Below are 21,376 nucleotides of genomic sequence, written 5' to 3'. Positions count from 1 at the left end.
TCCTCCAGGATGTTGATCTCCGACACAGCTTGGGATCTTTTTCTTTCACTTTTCTTTTAGCTGGGGTTGGGACTCCCCAGCTGGAAAGCGCACTGGGAAACCGGGGAAACCCCAGCTGATTCGCCCCTCGTACCTTGATTGCTCACACTGGCTGCAGCCTCGCACCCTGCAGCCAGAACTCGATGGAGGTACAGAATGGGAGGCGGTGGTGATGGTGGTTGTGGATCAACAATGGAAGTTTTCCCGAAAGCCTACGCCCGGGGCCCCTCCCAGCTCTGGCTCTGCTCAGGCACCCTTCTCCCCACCAGCTGCGGGCCAAGGCGCCCCGCCCTCTTGACCGAGACTTCAGTACTCAGTGGCACTATATGCAGAGTGTTTTCCCTTCTGTCCAGCCATTCTTCTCCGGGGTTCTCCTCTACATCTTCCCCTTGCAGAGTAGGGCAGCTTGCCGGTCCTCCTGCGAGTCTCACCAGCCCGCTGCTCCTGCGAGTCTCACCAGCCCGCTGCGCCCTGCAGCTTGTGGTGTACCTCGCTCCGCGCTGCAGGGACCTTGCCAGGGCAGGCCCAGGGGGAGCAACGCGCGTCTGTCTGCCCCCGCCCAGCTGCAGAGTTGGCCGAAGACAGGATCCTGCTGCTTGGAAGGCTGAGTTCCCCATCTACCCGAGGAGCTCAGAGAGGTCAGGAAAGGTACCAGCGCTTCTTTCCTTTCCACATTCCCCTTCCAGACTTCTGCTGGCCCTGGTGAATGGATGCGTGCTCTGGACTCTCTCTCTCTCTTTCCATTTTCAAAACTCACCTCTTCCTTGATGAAAATGTGTCTTCTAAGGGAAAGAAATGAGCAGGGATGGCCATTGGTCTGGGTCTTTATTAGCCACAACTTAGCTTGAATCACCTAAAGCTTATCACCATAGTTGTCTGTCTGTAATGCCATACCGAAGGGAAGCAATGCTGGAAAATTGTCCTGAAATCGAATCCGTACTCACGGGGGCGTTAGATGAAAACCCGGCTAACTTTTTCAAGTGATTTTGAGGCTGCAACTCTGCAGGAATGCGAAGGTCAAAAGAATTTCTATAACCCCTGTGTTGTTAAGGTTGTGCTAACTTCCCAGGACAAGGAAACATGTAAACATGGTAAACGATGCAGGTTCCAGACTCTTCACAGAGTCGTCAGAGTGGGAGTGGTCTCCAGCTGCTTCCACCGGTGACTTAACCTGATTTCCAATCTTCTCCTTGGCAGCAGGTCTCTGCCAGTGCCTATCACCCACCCTCACCTTTGTCTGTAGCAGGGGCGGTCTGATTGTACTGGCTGGGTTCTCTGTTTTGATTTGGTAAGTAGTCAGATAAATAAGATTAGCCATCTTTCTGTGTAGAGGCTGCAAGTTAGATCCTTATTAGCATTGAATAATTTAGAGGATTTTCTGAAGAAAGCTGAGTGGGCTTCATAAAGAGGGGAAGCTACTCCAGAAGGGATGCCAGTAGAAAATAAAGGATGAGAGACAAAGCAATAGTCATTTGAGGCATTTAGAGTGGAAAAAAAAATATAAATCAGTTTTGCTTAATGTCGGAGCACCAGAAAGTGCTTCAGGCGTGTTCTAAGTGTGTGAGCAGGTCCTGATTTTATGCTTCTCTCTTTTTTTCTTCTGGGAGTTTGCAGTTGGACTCCCATGGGACCTCTTGCCTTGTGATCTGTTTTGGAACATGATACGGGGTAGGTTTTCCCTAGCTCAGGTTTCTGACAGCCTTTTCATAGTTTGGATGTTATTGCTGGGGACAGCTTTACAGTGCGATGGGCAGCTAGTTCTGGTGGCTTAAGGGACAAATGCTACGGTTCTTTTTGTTTAAATCTTATTTCAATGATAGGAAATGTCAATAGGTGTATTGCATGATATCAAATTTGTCAGTGACACATATTTTTATAAACTAATTTTGATGATAAAAATGGCTTACGGTTATTGAAACAGAATTTGGAGACTGAAGAATTTTGACCTTGGCAAGCACTTCAGCTAAGGTGTGCTTCCCCCCAGCAATATCAGGAAGGCTGAAAAGGAACTCTGCAGATGTAGATTTTTTCTGGAGGGAAATGTTTGTGACGCTAATCAGCTCTATTAAAGGGCGTCTGATCCTAGCCTTTTAAAACGTTTTAGACTTTAGACCTCTGTCTGGTGTCTCCTAGATTTCTCTGTTCTTGCATTTTGTCAACCATTCTTCTGAATGCTGGCTACTGACCATTCAGGAAATATGATCTTCAGTCCATAGCCTGAATCGGATAGTAACATGCGTTACAGCCAATGACTTAAACTCTAAGCTCTAAATATTGTTCTAAGTACACACATGCTTAGAAAGTGTCACATGGAGCACCCAGTATATATAAATAATTGCACATTTAGTAATCACTGTGTAAACTAACTCCAATAACTTATGCAAGAAAACAGGGCTTCGGAGGGTTGACTTCTGACCCAGACAGACATAAGATTACAATGCTGATAAAAAATGAATTATTCCCATTGAAACATTTCCCACAGTTTGATAGTGACAATTACCGCTTCATTTGGCCCAATGTTTTGATGTTAGTTTTGGTTTCAAGTTATTTCTGTAGCTGATATTATTAATTATGTACTGAAAGATTATAATCAAATAATTTCTATATGTGTTTGAACCCTTGGAAAAAATTTATGGTCCCTGAATGACACTATCTGCCCAGTGTGTATCAGTTTTTAAATAATGGCTCATAATGGGCAAACCTGGATTGATTTTTATATCTCAGTCCCTCTGCTAGTCATTTTATCCATTCAGGTAGGAAGGTAGGACTCAAGGAGAGACAGGAGCAGAAGATTCTCCCGCTGCATCATGACTGAGCATGAGTGGCTGCTCTTTGAGATGTCTTCTTTAGAAAGTCTAATGTCGTGGGGTTGGCAAAGAGTCATGTTCCTTCTTCGCTTTGCCTCAACATTAGGTCTTCTGAGCCTCTATGCAGCTCTGGCAACAGCAGGGGATGCCTGCAACTCAGTGTTAGTGTGAGGGAACATTCTGTAGAAGTGTTGAGAGAAAATGAGTGGGTTTTGGGAGAAGTGGAAGGCAATTAATTAATTAATAATTATTTTATATTGTGTTTAATTTAACTAATATCAAAATTACATATGCGTCTATTTATGTATCTTACAGGTTTGGATATGTGCATGGGTGTTAGCAGTTATCAGCAGATAGAAGGACTATTTTAAATTGTATTTGGGTTATATCGGATGGAAAAGCAAAGATGGTCTAGAAATCGTGACTGAGATACTGAAGTAAAAATTGTTAACAACGTGTTCAGAAGGAAGCAAATGTGAGCCCAAAAGTTACTAACAGGAAGGCTCTGTTGTCTCGGGCACTATGTTGGCATCCTGTAGGCACAGCCTCATTGAATTCTAATGTGTTTAATGTTTGTTCCTACTGTACAAAAAGGAAAAGAGCAAAAGGTGGGCTGCCATGTCCTTCCGTGTGAAGTAGGATCCAGCTAGGGAGACACCATCCCTGTGGAGTGGGATCAGCTAGAGAGACATTGGTCTACTTAGGATCCAGGCAGCAAGATGTTGGTCTACCTAGGATCCAGCTAGCCAGGCATTGGTCTACTTAGGATCCAGCTAGCAAGACATTGGTCTAATTATGATCCAGGTAGGGAGACATTAACCTGTGGAGTAGGATCGGCTAAGGAGACACCGCTGAAGTTAAGACTGACTCTGTCAATGCTGTTTTTGTGGGTGTCAGGCTCTTTGTGTTCAGTGCAGTAACAAATAAAAACACATATCTGTGCCAGGAAGCAGGCATTGGCCATCATTTGAGTGATGGTTTTGCTTTGTATTAAACAATGTTATCTCTTTCTAAAGTGCTATTTTGGGCCAGCAAGGTGACTTGTCGAGTAAAGGAGTTGGCTATGTAAGCCTGGTGACCCGAGTTCAAACCATGAAACTGCGTAAAGGCGGAAAGAGAGCCCACTCCATGATGTACCAGGGCACCTGTGCCTCTCGTCTCCATCATGCATACACACAGAATGATAATAAAAGCTAATTAGAAGTCAGGCATTCAGTGCTGGGGTCAGAATTTGGAAGGTGGGGCTTGTTGGGCCATTTCGGTTGTGTCTGGACACATTCTCCAGAGTGGAGCCAGAGTGTTGATGTGCATGGGTTTGAAGGGTTCTAGCCCAATGCAGGGTGAAGGTCCACAGCCATAGTACGATGGCGATCTATGGATCTGAGTGTAGATATGTGTGCTTTCTCCAAATGCTCATTTCTTCTACATCTTCAGTGGTTGCAGAACATGTTAGGAGGATGATAGAAATTATTGTGCCAAATGAAGAAATAGAAACTGAAAATGATCAAGGGTAGGGCTGGGGAAAGGGATGAGTACGGGGTTGGTGGGGGAAGGGAGCTGTATTCATTGTTGTGACACAGAAAGTGGCCCTGAGAAGTCCCTGGTGTCCAATAATGTTGAGTCCTATTTCTAGGTAGACGCTTGACTCTTGTGTTTTTCCCCTGAAATGTATAAAATGAAGCCACCGTTGGGACCTCATGACCAAGTTCTGAGGTGATCAAGGAATTTTCCCTTTGTGGAAAACCTTCATAGTTAAACTTATGTTTTCCCAATTTTGTTTTGTGTTTATGTTGGGTATAGGAGTGAGTGTGTGTGTGTGTGTGTGTTATTGTGTGTGTGGTGTGTTTTGGGGGGAGCATTCCTCAAGCATCCATCATTGATTTTCTCTTAGAAATTTCTCATAGGCTTGGAACTCATTCGTTGGGATGGGCTGGTTGGCTAGTAAGTTATAGAACTCTGCCTGCCTCTGCCTCCCCAGCATTGGTCAGATTGCAGTCTCAGGGGAACGTGCCTCATTCTTTTGAAATGTGTGTTCTGGTGATCAGACTCAGGTTATCAGGCCTGTAAAGCAAACACTCAACAACTGGACTATCCTTTCTCCAACCATAAAGCTTCCAACTTTTATTCTTAATTCTCCACAAGAAAATTAAAATTAAATATTATCCTTAATACATGTTTTAGTATTCAAGACTACTGTTTTGGGTTATTTTTAATATTTTTAGTGCATAACTCAAATAACTCTTGTACTTTTAATAAGTAGGAACTAGTTATAAACTAAGATCATATTGGAAATATGTATCAAAGTAGTGGACAAGATATTAATGTCAAGGCTTTGATTGAAGGCATCTCCTATATGAACATTTCTCCTGTCTGTGGCACCTTGGAGGAGACTCTGAGTGGGAGGAGTGTGCCTTTCTTTGCAAAACAGGGGAAGGGTAAACGTGAAAAGGGAAGAGGGAAGGGAGAACTCAGGCTCATCTATTGAAAGCTCCTCTGGGTGCAGTGGGTGTGGCTTTGTGGGTTTGGCTTTTTAGTTCCTTTAGTACCTTGCGCCTTCCTCCCCTAGGCCCAAGTCCTAGGGCAGGCAGGAGAGCTCTGATCTAGTTCAGCCTTATCTTCACCCTCCCTCAAGCTTCTGGACAACCAGGGAGAGTGGGAACACTGAAGATCCTAGCTTAATTGCTATGGAGGATCCCCTGGTGACTTGCAACTGAGTGTCTGGAGGCTTGTGTTGTGGAGGCTATGGTTCCTCATCGTATCTTCTAGACCCAGCTCCTGCCATGCTGCCTTTGCTCTTCCATGTACTTGTTATTCCACGTGCTGGCTTCAGTGAGAGGTGCTGTTTCAAAAGCAAGGGGGAAAGTGATGGAGGAAGACATCTCATGCTCATCTCCGATTTCCATGTACATGTGCACATTCAGGCTTGCACACACACACACATGCACACACACACACACACACAGATGGGACAGTGGGGTCTTTATGCTTAGCCAGGCCATAATCATGAAGTTAATGATTTGTATTAACTTCAGTAAGAGTCAACCACATCATCCAAGAGTTTAATAGCTGAACAAGGCAGTAGAGGATGTCAGAGACAGAAGCCATATGGGGAAAATGGTCAACTAAGGTGATAAGATCGGTATAATTTGGGGGTAGAATTAATGATGGAAAAGACAAGTTAGACCTAAGGAAATCTTCTGGAAATTCAAGTAGTTAATTCAAGTGTGCAGTCTCCTATTTGTTTTCATTCAAGGACATAACTCTAGTAACTGCTTTGCTCCAGCTTTCCCTGCCTTCTTTCTTCCCAGTGGGCCTTCCCTACCACCTATGTCCTGATTTCTTCTATTAAGAAAAAGTTATCCTAGAGATTTTTTGTTATATTTCTTTCCACTCTGTCTATTGATCCCAACATATAGAAAAATTTCCCTGTTCTTAGACTCTTTTGAACCAATTAAATTTTATGCTGTTGTGTGAGAAGACTTTTCCATGTGGAGACACAACACACACACACACACACACACACACACACACACACACACACACACACCCCATATTAGAAAGCCCATAACTGACCAAACTAAGTACACCACCAAAGTCCCACTTTTTAAAAATTGGGGTTACTTACAGAAGTATGGGTGAGGGATTACTAATAGAAGCAAGAACTACTCAAAGACAGCTGCATCACCAAAGCTCACTTCAGCATGGGGGACATCTCACAAAATCTGCCAGCCTGCTGGCAGCTCAAAGGGTTGGAGAGTGCCCTTTCCGGGTGACTAAGTTCATCTGAGCCTGCTTCTTCCAGGCAGCTGGTCTAGTATGTTTTGTAGCTTGACTTTTCTAAGATTATCTCTCAACAGTCCTGATTGTTTATTCTGGGAGGGAGGGGCCTAGTGAGTCTGGTGAGTCTCTGGGACTTCTTGGAATGATTTTGAGTTGTTTACTTTTTTCTTTTCTTTTTTTTTTTTTTTCTTTTTTTTTCTTTCTTTTTTTCCTTTTTTTTTTTTTTTTTTTTTTCTTTTTTTTTTTCATTTTTTTATTCAGGATTTCCATCTCCTCCCCCTTCCCTTCCCTCCCTTCCACCCATACCCCCACTCCATCCCTCTCCAAAGACAAAGAGCCATCAGGGTTCCCTTCACTATGTTAAGTCCAAGGTCCTCCCAGCTCCCCCTAAGGAGCTTGCCTTAAGGAAGATAGAAGGTTTGGGATCTGGGAGGAGACTGCTACACACCACATGCCCACTTCTCCTTTGAAAGTGTGTTTGTCTTGTTAAAGAGTCAGGTAAACTAGGTGTGGTTGACTCCACAGGCTAGTTCTTGGCTCTCTTCCTTACCCAGTCCCTCTCTTCACCCTACTAGCACCCATTTTACTCTTTAACTAGTTGTTTATATCTCAATGTGAAAATACAGCAAAGTCTGAGAGTTGGGCCCTTAAACCTGGTCTCTACTTGAGCTTCCTCTCCTGGTGATCTCAACCTGACGCATGGATTTTAATGCTTTCATGGGCTGATGATTCATAAATTTATGCCTCTAGTCATGACCTACAGCATGAACTCCAGACTCATATTCAAAGTCTGTACATCATCTCTGATTAGACGTTTAACACATTGGATTCTCAACTTTACTCCATAATCTACCTGTCCCAGAATATTTTCCTGTGATGTTTGGTGACAAGCCCATTTAAGTTCTGTTAAGTAACCAATGAGTAAATCAGTATGAGTTATTTTTAATTTCTGTTTTTCTTATGCTCACATTGACTTTGCCACCAGATTACTTAGCCATGCCTTTGAATGGCATTCAATATCTAAATGATAGTAATGATGGACTTTGACACTCTTTGCCACCTCCTCTCTATGGCTTATTATATCATTGTTTGTAGTTCAACCTTGAAGTTTTTAAATTAGATCTTTAAATTATGAGTACGTATTTTTCTCATGCTGTTTGTTTCCTGGGTGCTGAGATCTCTGACCTTTCTCCTGCCCCCAACATACAGTGACGTGATATAAACAGGACAAATTTCAAGAGATGGTGCCATTTAAAAATAGGAAAAAGAAAGGCTGGGATAACCATTAGTCCATAGAAATTCTAAACCCAGCCAGGCCTAGTTCCTTACTTCTCTCTGCCCTCAAAACAGAAAGTATGCCTAATAAAAGCTCAAATTTGTTCCCAGACAGTCAGAACACAGTCCAAGAATGAAGTCCTGTGAGGGGAATTCTGCGTGCTTGTGTGAAAACCCCCCAAAAGTTAGACTTGTAATCTCAGTTTCTTGAGAGCACAGAATTATTCTTGGACTCTACCTATGTGCTGCTCCAAGGCTTAGCAGATAGGGGTGAATTTGCTTCAGCTGTTGGTATTCATATAACTCTATGGAAATCATGTGTTTGCCGCATGTCTTTGAATATTTTATTCAGGTGACTTTTTTTTTTTAACTCTCAGAGTATAAATTGTCTGATTCTCTGGATAAAGTTGGCCATTGCATGAGACTTTAGGTCACCTCATATTAAGGCCTTGTTCTCACAGGTTCAAGACCCTAAATAGAGTGGTAAACACCAGAGAACAGTCCTCTTGGCCTTTCATATCCACTCTTTGGATACTTGACTCCTTGGACCTTTTCTTCCCTAAGAAATGGCTCATATTAAGCCATATTCATATTCAATTAAGGTTTCTACTTCCTCCTTTTGGAGTTAGACTACCCGTATATTCTTTTATGTAGTTGATGATGTTCTATTTTTGTTTTTAAGTTTAAAAATCTTTAAAACTTTGGGGTTTTCTTTGAGTTTTATTGAGGTCCATTCCACTAAGAAGAAATACTAGCACAATGCCTGAGACTGGCTGCTCTTTACTTTGAATCAGAATATTGTAGAAGGAGCCCACAGGTGTTTTGGAGTCTTTTAGAGTGACTGGCAAGAGCTATAAGATGTGACCTTAAAACTTTGTCAGGTGTTAATGAGAGGTTCACATACACAAGCAGTTTGTCTTTAACCTGAGAGTACCTGGTTCCAATGAACCTCAGATATGAACTTTGCAACAAGACCATGTATTTCTTTGATAATTTGTTGATGTCTAGACAAGCAAGGAGGAAAATCAGTTTTGTTTCTAACTAGGCAAGTACTTTGTTTTTGAGATAGAGTGTCATGTACTCCATCTTACCTTGGAACTTGCTGTGTAGCTAGACTGGTCTTGGTTTGTGATATACCTGCTCTGCCTCTCCAATGCTGTGATTGCAACCATGGCCCCACAGCCAAGGTGAAACTCGCCCATTTTTCTGGTCCCATATTTAGTGTTAGCCTCGAAATTAAGCCAGTTGTCACTTTCAGAAGTCCATTTTTTCTTCAACATTATTACAGGCCACAGTGCTACCAATAACATTCTGCAATGTAATATAGCATGATTAGTCTTTTCTTTAGACTCCAGGAATATGACATCACCACCTTACTAGTCTTTACTGAGAGTGTCTCTGCCTTTTCTCAACTGTCTACTGCCTGACCTATCAATTTCAGTATCATCAATCCCTATGTAAATTGATACCCTAAACTTATTATCATAAAATTAAAAAGAAGTTTTTGGGGGGTTAAAGATCTGTACAAGGGACTGTGGTGATGATGTTCTCTCCTTCAGTACTAGCATGCTCAGAGTGAATGTCCGTCCATTCTGACTCAAGGCCCTGGTGGACATAGGGCCATCTGTGTGTAGCATACTATCTGTTGCTTGTCCTGTTGCTTGGTTGGCTTAGTTGTTCCCCACAAGGCTTTTCCCCCTGACTAAGTGGAATGTCCTGACAGCAGGAGGAGTTCAGGATTTTCAGACTTGCTTTTGTTGTTGTCTTTAGTTGAAAAATATATATTTTTGCACAATATATTCTTTTCCTGGTTTCCCCTCCTTTGGCTTCTCCCCCTTCTCCAAATAACTCCATCCCTTTCTTTCTTTCCTTACAAAGCAAACAGACAGAAAAAAGCCCACCAAACACAAGAAAAACACACACACACACACACACACACACACACACACACACACACACACAAGGTCCATAAAAACACAACATTGGAAGCCATAATATACAAGCAAAAGACCACTAAGATCAAAAATGCCCAAATAAAGTAAAATACCCCCGAGTTCATTTTTTTTTTTTTTTGTTTTTTTTTTTTTTTTTTTTGTTTTTCGAGACGGTTTCTCTGCAGCTTTTTTAGAGCCTGTCCTGGACCTAGCCGAGTTCATTTTGTGTTGGTCATCTATTGCTGGGTATGTGACCTGCTGTTAAATGTGGTAAACGTACCATTGGAGAAGATTAATTTTTTTCCTTTGTAAGTGGGTGTCCATTGCAGACATTCTTGGTAAGGGGTGGGAGCCTATACCCACTTACATAACACTCAGCTTCTGTAAGACAGGAAGTAGAAACTATCAACACGTAAGGACTGGGAATTCAGTTCTGACTGTCACACTTGTATCATTCTTCTGGGGAGAAGTACTTGTAAGGCCATACTCTACTCGAGATTAGAAGACATAACATCATTTCTTGACAAGTAGCCTGACATGCATAGCCAGAGGCTGGAAGCCATTGCTTTATGCTAGCTATTTCTGAAAATTAAATTCCACAAAGGGTGGTATTGTAAAGAGACTACTTGGGCCATACTGCTGTTGTTTTCCAAACCCTCCTCTGCGTCCTCCTCTAACTCCAGTAAAAACCAAGTTCAATTATGACGACTGGTGTCCTTCTTGTCGCTTCTCTTCTGGGCTCACTGATTTACTATCACAGACTCCTCTTCTACTTATCAACAAGAATGCCACATTCTTGCCTAAGAACCTTTGAACTGGAGGCTACTTTTTTTTTCCCACGAATTCTCTTATCTGAAATATGACAGCTCTCCTTAACCTCTTTTGGGGCTTGACTTAAGTACCTCATTTACATAGATGTCTTCTGTGATTGACGGCCCTGCACGCCCCGCAGCCGTCCCTGCTTCTCTTCTCTGCACTGCTGTTGCAGTCTGACACAGTCCCGTGGGTAATACTTCTGAGGCTTAGAGGGCTAGTGGGGATGGCAAACACAGGGCTAGTTTCCAGGTGTTCAAAATTAGAGGGCGTCTTGTGGTGCAAGTGGCAACAAGAAAACTTACACAGATACCAGTTCAAAAGTGAAAGTATTCAGGTATCGATTCAAAAGCAATTTATAAATAAGTAGATGCATATATCTTCATGCTTAATTAACTGATAAAGTGTAGGGTCATATTTGGTTCTCAGAGCAGAGACAGGATGATGTTGAGTTCAAGGCCAGCCTGGGGTATATTATAAGACCTTTGTTTCCAAAACCCAAGCAACCAACCACACATTCAACCAGCCAAGCAGACAAACAAAAAACTACTGGGGGAAAGAAAGAAGAGTTATTTTCAAAGAGACCCTAATTGCTGACTTTATCTATTAATCGTTTTCTTCAGTCACCATTACTGTTGAGAGCCTAGAATGTATAGGCTATATTTTAAGCACTTGGCAAGTTTTGAGCCAGTGGAGCGCATGAGAGAAGAATTGGGGTGTTAAGATAGTCATCCTAAGAGCTAGGAAAATAAAAGGTGCTAGGGATTCCACCTAAAACCAGAAAAGGAGAAACTGATTTGGGAATCTTCAGACTGTGGTTCTGCCATGCCGTTGAAAGTGTTAGTCACTGGGAGTCCTGACTTGGACAGCAGATAGCCTGGATCATAGCCTGTAAATTAGCAAGGATAAGATGATCAGCCATGGCAGTTGTGAGATGGTTCTCCAGGAGGCAATGAGATATACAGAAGACACAGGTCACAAACACCATGGCTGTCACAGAGCTGGTTACACAGGGAGAAGCAGTGCTCAGAGATGGTCTTCAGGATAGCCCTGGTCAGTTCCAAGGTCTTCAAGAATGAAGGTGAAGTTTCACATACTCTTGCTTGCCTGCCAAGCTTGCTCTGCCTGATGTCTTCTGAAGCTCCTTCTATCCACCTATAGCGATTCTTACATGGCTTACTTGAAAGAGTCATTTTCTAGATGAAGTTTTCCATGCCAAATCAAACTTTAACCCAATTTCCTGTCTTGCTCTCGGAAATTTGTTTATATTCTACCTTTGCGATCTTACCAAGCAATTTTAGCACATGGTAGGTAGAGAAAGAAGGATGCTGAGTTCAAGACCAGCCTAGTCTACATTGGTAATGTCTTCTCTTCAAAAGCTAGACAACCAACCAAACAACCAAACAACCAACGAAATAAACACACAGATATATATATATATATATATATATATATATATATATGAAAGAATGGTTAATTTAAGGAGAATTGATTTATTAATGCATATTATTTATTTGTTGAATTTGTTGCTTCAGAATGGAATGCATGGAAAGAAACCTTCAGATGATACTTAATTGAATGGAAACTTATTTATGTAGCTTCTCTTCACAAGTACACAAGATGATCAGAATCGTGAGGTCTGGGAAACAGTGATTCCTTATACACCTGCCACCTTGCCTACAAGCTAGTGGGGCTTTTCAAATGCCATTTTTGTTGTTTTTAAGTCACTCCTCTTTGCTGAGTATCTGAGAAAATGTGTTCTGCTAGATTTGACTAGCAACCTAATCAGATCACATGGATATTGAGAATTCTTCCCAGTGTACTCCTTATTTCTAGGATCAAGAAGTGAACTGAATTTTTCTAGGTGCCTAATTTGACAGAGGATACATATAGAATATTTGAATTCATTATTAGAAATGTGAATGTTTTAAAATCGAAGAAACAGCAGAACCAACTCAGGACTGTTTAATATTTCATGCATGTTTTCTTATTTTATTTCAGAGTGGATAATTTTGCAGTTTTAAAGAAAACACTTTCATAAATGAAAGGAAAGTGAAATATGACACACTCTAATCTCTAAATTCATTCAAACAAGAGTCCTTTTGTTTTCTTAATTCTAGTTGCCAAGTATTTTAGAAGCAATTTGGCATAAGAGGATGAGAGAAGTTTAAAAATCTAGATATATTTTTAGTTTAAGAATTATCTAGTGCCTCTTCTCCCAAGAATAAAAAGATCAAACATAAAGTCTTAGTATTATTATGCCACTTCTACTTCTATCCAATAATCAGATTTACAAATCCGTGTCTCATGGTTTTAGACGCTACTCTTATAGAGCAATATTCCAGCAGTTGCTTGAGAAGAAACTTGAGACATGGCTTTGCAGAAAATGTCTTGTTTGACTTGGCATGAACATATTTACTTTATTAACCTTGGCCTTTCTTATTTGCAGCCACTGTTATTTACCAACTAGATCTTCTAAGTGCAGGATTTTAATTCTGGAAGACTATTGGCAGGGCAGAAGTTCTGCTGTACATAGTGCCTGTATGCCGACCACTTTCTTTGGCCATGGTTCTCTGCCAGTGTATGTGAGTGACAGAGTGGTCACGAGACTCTCCAGCGACGTATCATCTAATGAAAGAGTAAATAGTTGTATATCTAGAGTTGAGTGGCCCGTGTGTGGTGTGAATGACTTTATACACACTGTTTCCTTTCCTGGCCAGCAGTCAGGACTCGTGGGGCATGCGCCATTTCATCTAATAACTCCTTCTCCTGGCATATGGCCGGTTCTTCCTCCTGACACAAACCTGAGCCAGCAGTCTTTAAGCTGCCTAGGGCAATATTTCCATAAACCTCCAAGACTGAGTTGCGAATCTTTCACTCTTGGCTTCATTCAGTAATATTTCTACACATTTCTTTCTCCTCCATAGTGCCAAAGATCTTAACGTAATCAACTCTTCCAACTTGTGAGGGCTAATTTCATATTCATGCACCAAAGCACTATAACTCGACCCACTGAGTGGTCTCTGTGAGAAAGTGGTAGAAATGGGGCTTGAACTCAGGTCTCATTTTAGATTCTGCATTCTTAATATGGAGACTGTTATTTGCTAGTGATCCCCACTGGTAACAATTATAAAAATGTAAAGAAGAATTTATTAAAATTTCATAATTGATAAATGAAAGCCATGTGAGATAATAGACTACTAAAATTTATTAGAGAGTTCAACAAGTTTACCAGAGAGGTATAAAAATAGGACATTTTCAATAGTGAATTATCATTGGCTAATATAATACATTAGTGAAACGAATCATACAACCCCCCAAGACAGGGACAACTTCTCCAACAACAAATTGTGGTTTACTTGAGGGCTGAATAGATGATTCCGATTAAGAAAACCTACCTTGATTTTCTTAGTAATGAAAAAAAAAACAAACCAAACAAACCAAAACCAACCAAACAAACCAAACCCCTAATATCAAGTGACAAGGAGAACAAGAATAAATGTAGTCTTCAAAATTGGGGAACTCTGTGCATACAGAATATAGCAAATGTGGAATTTAATGCAGAAACATGGAAAACATTCCTGGGACGTGATGAGTAGAGCATCAATTCACCCTTAAAAGAGCGCTGACGATAATGAGAACAGGACCGTGAGACAGAACGCTTACGGGGTGCTGAGTGGTACAAAAATGAGCCTGTTGTGGCTTGAGCATGTGCCGGGGAGGAAATGCAGGGAGGAAGGGCGGCAACTGGGCTCTTAGAAGGATCACGCTGCACCAGTGTCTGGTTCGGATCCTTAAGGCAGCTGTTCGCGAATCATAGACTGTGTTCTCAGCAGGGCAGCAACGTTGCATTGATAGCAGTGATGGTGTAAGACACTTAATTCTAAGATGTAAAACAGAAAACTAAAAGGTGGTCTGCTAATAACCACCTTTTATATGCAGTCAATCTATGTGGAATTGCAAGCCAACCATCATAATTCTGGGTTATTAGGTCAAGCTGCATCTATCTTAGAACTGAAGTTAGTGTGAGCACACTGACGTAATGCTCACATTTTTTTTAATGCTCATATATTCGTGCTCATAATTGTGTGTGTGTGTGTGGGGGTGCCCCAAAACATATCGTTAAACCCAAACTTTACCTCTTTGTGCAAATCTAGACTGCATTTGCAATCTGTGTATTTTCTCTTCAGGAAAATTATGGTGATAAGACCAAATTCCTGGGCTGTTAAATCTGATATTCTGAAGAAAGAAAAAACATAGCTGGATTGAATACATGCTGTGATAGCCAACTGTGACCTCATACATGGCACTTAGACGCTGAATTAGAATCACCTCCACTATAATTTCCTTATTGCAAAGATAAGATGTCTAAGGTCATGAAGCCAGTGGAAGTCTGAACCAAGATTTGCATTCATGTTTCTTGACTTCCCGTCTACTTCATAGTTCTGTTAAAGTTTGGGAGGATCCAGATTTCATCAAGAATTCCCCAACTTCAGTGTGATATGAACTATTACAGTTTTAGTAATTCAATGGGAGCGTGGTAGCATGCAGGAGAATGTACTAGAAGATGGCAAAGCCTCCACCATGGTTCACACAGCACATCCAAAGGCAGAGAGATTCTGCATCCTAGAAATGAATTCTTGGCATACCGTCAAATGTCAGGCATATGCTGAGTGCTGTTCACCTAGAAAGCTGTGTTCTGTGCCAACACGGAGATGATTTTATATGTTCTGTTCAGCCTAGGATATGTACTCTGTAAGAGCGTGCTATAGCTTTTATTGTTTTGTTACTGTGACAAACAGTGAAGGGAAAAAGTAAAAATTGAATTTGGCTCACAGTTTAGGCTAAAGTCCATGGTTGGATGGCTGTAGTGTTTCTCAGCCTGTGGTGAAGCAGTTCATGACAGAAACGAGTAGAAGAGTGGAGTTCTTCTCATCATGGTAGTCAGGAGGCAGAGAGCGTAAAATAATAGAAGGGACCAAGTGATCTCTCCAAGACGTTCCCTCAGTCACCTACTTCCCCCACCTAGGACCAGCTTCCAAACTCTATCACCTCCATACAATCTACTTAAATACTTCTATCAATAGAATAATCCAATTATTATTATTGGGTAATAATAATTATTATTATCCAGGGCCTCCAAGATCCAAATGCTGCCCCAAACTCCACCTGCAAACAGCATTTGCACAAGGAAACACACCTGGATCACACGAGATTTTTAGGATATTTCAAGTCCTAAGTTATAGAAAAGCCTTTTCAGTTGCCTTTCCTCCTACCCTGTGTGTTAAATAATCTACTTTCAGTATTAGCCTTATCACCTTCCTTCTGTAGGGATTGTCCCGATACAAGAAGCAAGTTATCCACGTGCACCTGCTGTATCCTTCAGTTCCCTCCTCAACCAAACAGTTCAAAACAAAACCGAAAGCACAGCCCTCGAAAGAAACCTGGCATCATAAAAAACAAAACTGTAACCACCTCTAACATCCTGTGACCAGCACTGGCGGGGCCGAGCCTCAGAGTGTAGCAAACTTGATTTCACGAGGAACGAGTCGGTATTTGCTGACCACTCGAAAACGCATTTTCTTTACAATGAATCTGAGGATCACAGAAGTGATAGAAAATAGAGGGGAAAAGTCAAAAATAATTAAGAAAGTAAAAGTAGCCATTCTTAGGAGGGGTTTAATGCATGCTACTGTACCGGAGTAACAGTTGGCCTGCTGATAACTAGCTAATGAGGCCCATGGAGAAAAGACATAATTATGAGTTAAGTCCCTTGTCGTGAGGGCCAGTGCTTTACTGGCTCTCCCCCAGATAACCACACATAACCCTATAGAGGACACAGCAATGACAATTGGCAGTATGGACACGGTCTGCTGTCCAGGTCAGGGAGAGGAAAACCGGCAGCCCCATCCACTGCACAGCAGCTCAGCAGTCTACCATGCCAACTGGCAAATGAACTTTGTTAATAGAAACAGCCTGGCTCCTAGCAGTCCAGCAAGCTGCTGGCTTGCAATTATTAGATGCTTAGTTCCTTTGTTGGGGAGGGGCCCAGCAAGCAATGCCTTAGACTTAAGATGCCTGGGACAACTCTAGGAATCTGAGGCTACTCTGTTGATTCAGACCTACAATGTAAACCACTCTGTACATTGCACAAAAGACAAGTATTCAGAATGAGGGGTGCCTCAGGTCTCATCCACAAGAATAATTGAAGCATAGAAGAACGGCAGCCAGTCTTGGTGAGACCGTCTGTAGACCGAAGGAGCACCAAGGGATTTTGTGGTCAAAAGTACAGCAGCGTTTAATAAAAGAACCGCTTTGTCATAGATGGCTTTATCTGATCGTGTTACTTCTGAGAACTGCGGTAACCCTGCTGCTGTGCTGCTGTGCTGCTGTGGTAGGCAACAGAAATATTTGCATCCGGGTATTTGCCAGAAGAAGCTGGGCTGTGTCATTAAGCTGTCATGCCTTTTGACGGGACATTATCAGCAGGTAACAGTGAGTGCGCGTCATTGCAGCTATCATATGATACTTCCCGGGACAAACAGTGAGGTGTGTCTTCTGGGGCGGCCAAGAGTGATCACGCTAAGATTGCTATCGCTGTGCTGCTATAAATACAGCACACACGTTAACACTTAAACAGTCATTTCTGGTGGCAGGACTAGAAAATTGCTTAGTGATGATTTGCCGATTTTTATAATGAAGAATAAATTTTATATGGATCTTTTTATATAAATACCAGAAGAAAACAAAAGCCAGGCCTGCATTTTAAATGCATACCTGGGAACCTCTTGTGTTTAATACATTTCTGTGAACTGGAGGGAGGTAGTTTTCTTTAACAGCAAATCCCCAAAATTCAGGAAACAGCTTTCTATACCTATTTCTACAGCTCAAAGCGGCATACATGTATAACAGTTATATAAAGATAATATGGAAAGGAAGGAAGAAGGCCAGAAGCGACCACTGTTAGAGTCAAGCCTAACTAGATCATAAACAAGATATGGCTTGGCCTGTGGGGTGGAAAGAAAACACATATTCTTGAGGAGCTAGGAGCGTAGCGCTTCTTCCTGCTCTCTTTCTACCAGCATGGCGGGATTCCTCTCATTCTCTAGTCTTGCTCTTCTACCGCTGTGGTCCTTATGTTGTCTGAAACTTATCTTCAACTCTCTATCTTTGGGAACCTCCCAATTGCAGTCCCTCCTCTTCGGCTGTGAGGCTTTGCCCATCTCCTGATGACATTTGAGAGTCTTTTCGAGAGTTTTGAAATCCTACCTAGAGGTGTGTCATCTCAGTAGACCATTGTCATCTTAGGCACAAACCTGCTTGTCCTATTAGATCTGATATCGAGTTCTCATCACAGTCAACCCATCACCATTCACATGTAAAGAAACAAATACAGAAATAAAACCACAGTGCAAACGCAATAATGGTTTTGCGTGCTCTCTGTGTGCCTAGGTTTGTTGTATGGAGCTTACAGGCATGACCTGAATTGCACAGCCCTCGTGTGAGGTAGGTATTAGCGTCTTCCCAATTCCACTGATGAAAGCAGTTTGAATCAACTCACCCAGTGGTATTGCCACTATTTATAGTGGCTAGGTCAGGTTTCAAACCCACATTTGTCTGCAGGAGAGTCCTGTACTGAGCCTTCACCAGTCCATCCATTGTGATGAAAGCCACTGACCCCACAGTGTCGGACATAGCATGCCAGCTTTTCCACACTTGAGATGCAGTTGGCTCCAGGAGGAAGAAGTGGTTTTCTGGTTTCCTTCTATTTGACTTTATTTACTCTCAGAAGGTCACATGGGGCTTGTGGCTATCAGGTTCGGCAGCACAGCTCTGTATACTTTCAAGATGTGGCTCACGAGGAACTGGAAAACCAGACACAGAAAAGGAATTAAGAGAAAGTAATTGTTGTTCACCATTTCTAGAGTTTTTCTAACAAGAAACCAAAGCGTCTTAACTGGTTACTCTCTTAGGAGAGATGGTGTTCAGTTAAATTCATTTCTCATCCCCTTGACTGAGACAGTGTTGGGTTTCCAGAGTGCTACATGACAGGGGCATGGTTTCCCTTGCCAAGCATCGCCTAACTTAAGTGTCTTTGTAGAAAATACCAATACCTTTCATAGTTGTCCGATGAATAATAAATCAGAATAGCCAAACTTCTCCTAACACTTCTAAATATCTTGCTATTTATTGCTTTCTCACACTTAATGCTTGAGTGCGTAGATGCATTCAAACTGAGATTTCAGACTTCAAAGGGTTACACAGTGTTCTCCACTTCCTTTCTGCGGATAGAAACAGGGCTTTGTTTTGTATATATTTTCTATTATTTTCACAATATTCAATTATCTAGTCCTATCCTGATATCTTCTGCCCATGTTGCCCCAATCCAATCCCGACCTGTAGATGAGAAATGGAAAGAGTGCAGTCCGTGTAGCATGCTTTCCAACCTTCTTCTGGCTCTAATTCAGTTCAGCTAGAGATCGAGGAGATGGCACAGGACAGGGGTTGAATTTCTCCCAGGTGGGGAGGATCCTTTGTTAGGGGTGGGCTCTCCTTAACAGCCATAGCTCGGTGTACAATGAATGGCCGGTAGGCTCTCAGCTCTCAGTTTCTTTTCTTAGTCCTGCAATTGGTTCATCGGACCGAATTACTTTGGTTTCTTGGGGTGATGGTTAGTTTTTGTCACCACAGCAAAAGCAGGACCATCTGGAAAGAAAACACCCACTGGCCACCCCATAGGAGCATCTTCATGACTGATGGGAAAGAGCTCAGTCCACTGTGGGTGGCTCTACCTCTGGCCAGGAGGTGTAAAAAAGCCGGCTGACTGAGCCACAGAGAAGAGTCCAGTCAGTAGCTTTTCTCCACGGCCTCTGTTCAGTTCCTGCCTTAAGTTCCTGCCCTGACTTCTCTTCATGGTGTACTGTAAACTGAGAGCTAAAATAAACCCTCACCAATCCAAGTAGCTTTTGGTCATGGTCTTCGTCACAGCAATAGGAACCACAGTAGGAAGTCAGGAGAAATACGGGAGGTTTTGACTAGAAGCACTGGAGGCAAAACCGTAATCCTGACTGATGAGGAAGTGGGATAAGGAAGTGGGATAATTTGTATAGGCAGCTGTGGGTATTGTAAAAGTAGTCTAGAGAATAAGAGGTGTAAACAGTAGGAATTTGTTTTTTCCCATTCTGGAGGCTGGGAATTTTAGGAACAAAAAGCCAGATGGTTTGTTTTCTAGTGAAAGATGTTTTTTCCTGCCTCTGGCTATCATCTTACCCTGTCCTTAGGGGGAGGAAGGAGAGAGAACGGGACAGGAGAGGGGCATAAGAGAAAGAGAGGGAGTGACTAGCACCTGTGAGAAGTTGATGCTCTAACAGGGATGTCCTTGAGCGGAGATGCCAAACTGCCTTGCCCTCACCTCCCTGGTGTTTAGTCTTCTGGACCAGAGATGAGTTCTTGGAGTGGGCTGGCTGGTGTTACAGGCTAAATAGGAGAGTTTTCCTATCTGTGAGTCAGTCACAGAGCCAATATCCAAATGCTCTTACAAACTTGCCTGAAGGTTTTGGGCAACACAGTGTTTCTTCTTTTAATTTGAAATTTTTACTATCTCATTGATGATCGGAGTTTAGCTAAGGTAATAGTGATGCTATAAATACGATGTCCTTCCTATCAATAGTACTTCTGGAATGTGACCAAGGTGTTGTATAATTATTTTAAAAGATAGAAATTATTATTTTACTCTTTTGAAAAACATGAAATGCTATACTTTCAAACAGCAAAATTGGGGTAGCCCATTTTAAGCTTCTCCAGTGTAACCAAGCCCCCAAATCAGGTATACTTTATAAATGACACTATATATATATATATATATATATATATATATATATATATATATATATTATATTTCTAATTGCCTGAGTGGAGAATCCTAGAACAGGTGCATGCCACTGTCATCATCTTGCTTAGATTTAGTAATTGAACACAAAGCCCTCAAGTGTTTTTGACATCCTATTTGCTTTGAGTTATTACCAGAGTTACAGTCAACATGGGCATCAGTTATAGTCTGGGAAATTTTGAAGACTTTAGGGAAGATTTATAAAAAACAAAAAAAAAAAAAAACAATTCAGACCGATTTTTGACATTTTCTCCACAGAAGTCTTGTCTTTAACAGAATGATCAGCTCCATAGTTAGCCATAATTTTGTGTGGGGGGGTCAGTCAGTGTGTGATTTTATGTCTTTAAGCCCTGCCTTTTGCTCCTGCAGAGTCCATGCCGACACATGGCCCTCTGGCTCTTTGAAGCAGTATCTCTTCATGGTCCACGCTTGTGAGGTCCTTTAGAGCACACAGCCCCTGTCAGCAGATAACCAGCCTACAGGAGGTCAAGTAAGCAAAAATTTAAGAATTGTATCATGTGACATAACACTGTAATAAACAATAAATAGGGCATGGCTATGGGATGCAGTTGTTTACACTTGAGGTTTAAGAAAAGGAGCCTGTTGGTGTAAAAACAGATGCCAGAGTTTAGAAATACCACTCTGTTTACTTTTACCTGAAGTCAGATTGGAAATATTTTAGGCTATTTAATTTAAAATATCTCTGAACAGACCAGTCTGCCCTGTTTTGTGGGTGGGTAGAAGCCTTGGGGTGTGATGGATATCACTGGCCCCAGCAGATCTTCTCTTACAAAAACAGGTGACAGTGAGATTTGGCCTGTGAAGGTGCTGTCCCAAGT

The 21,376-nt window shown here is 41.9% G+C and overlaps 1 protein-coding gene across 8 annotated transcripts in view; it reads left to right on the top strand.

Annotated features, from left to right (window-relative positions):
* The window catches only part of Il15 (interleukin 15), a 77,885-nt gene continuing 56,509 nt past the window's right edge, over window positions 1-21,376 (top strand). For 2 of the 8 annotated variants that reach the window (XM_038313024.1, XM_038313016.1), the window contains exon 1: window positions 1-687. Coding sequence is in view for 3 of the 8 variants with exons in the window: in XM_038313016.1 (XP_038168944.1) it covers window positions 196-687 (492 nt within the window). In the remaining 5 variants the exon portion in view is untranslated. Of the gene's footprint in view, window positions 688-20,906; window positions 21,029-21,376 lie in introns of those variants that run through there. The other 6 variants (XM_038313020.1, XM_038313025.1, XM_038313019.1 and 3 more) reach the window with 6 other exon arrangements.

Source organism: Arvicola amphibius, chromosome 15 (genome assembly GCF_903992535.2).
Source record: "Arvicola amphibius chromosome 15, mArvAmp1.2, whole genome shotgun sequence".
In the NCBI taxonomy this organism is placed as follows: domain Eukaryota; kingdom Metazoa; phylum Chordata; class Mammalia; order Rodentia; family Cricetidae; genus Arvicola; species Arvicola amphibius.
This window is presented reverse-complemented; position numbering and strand designations above follow the sequence as displayed.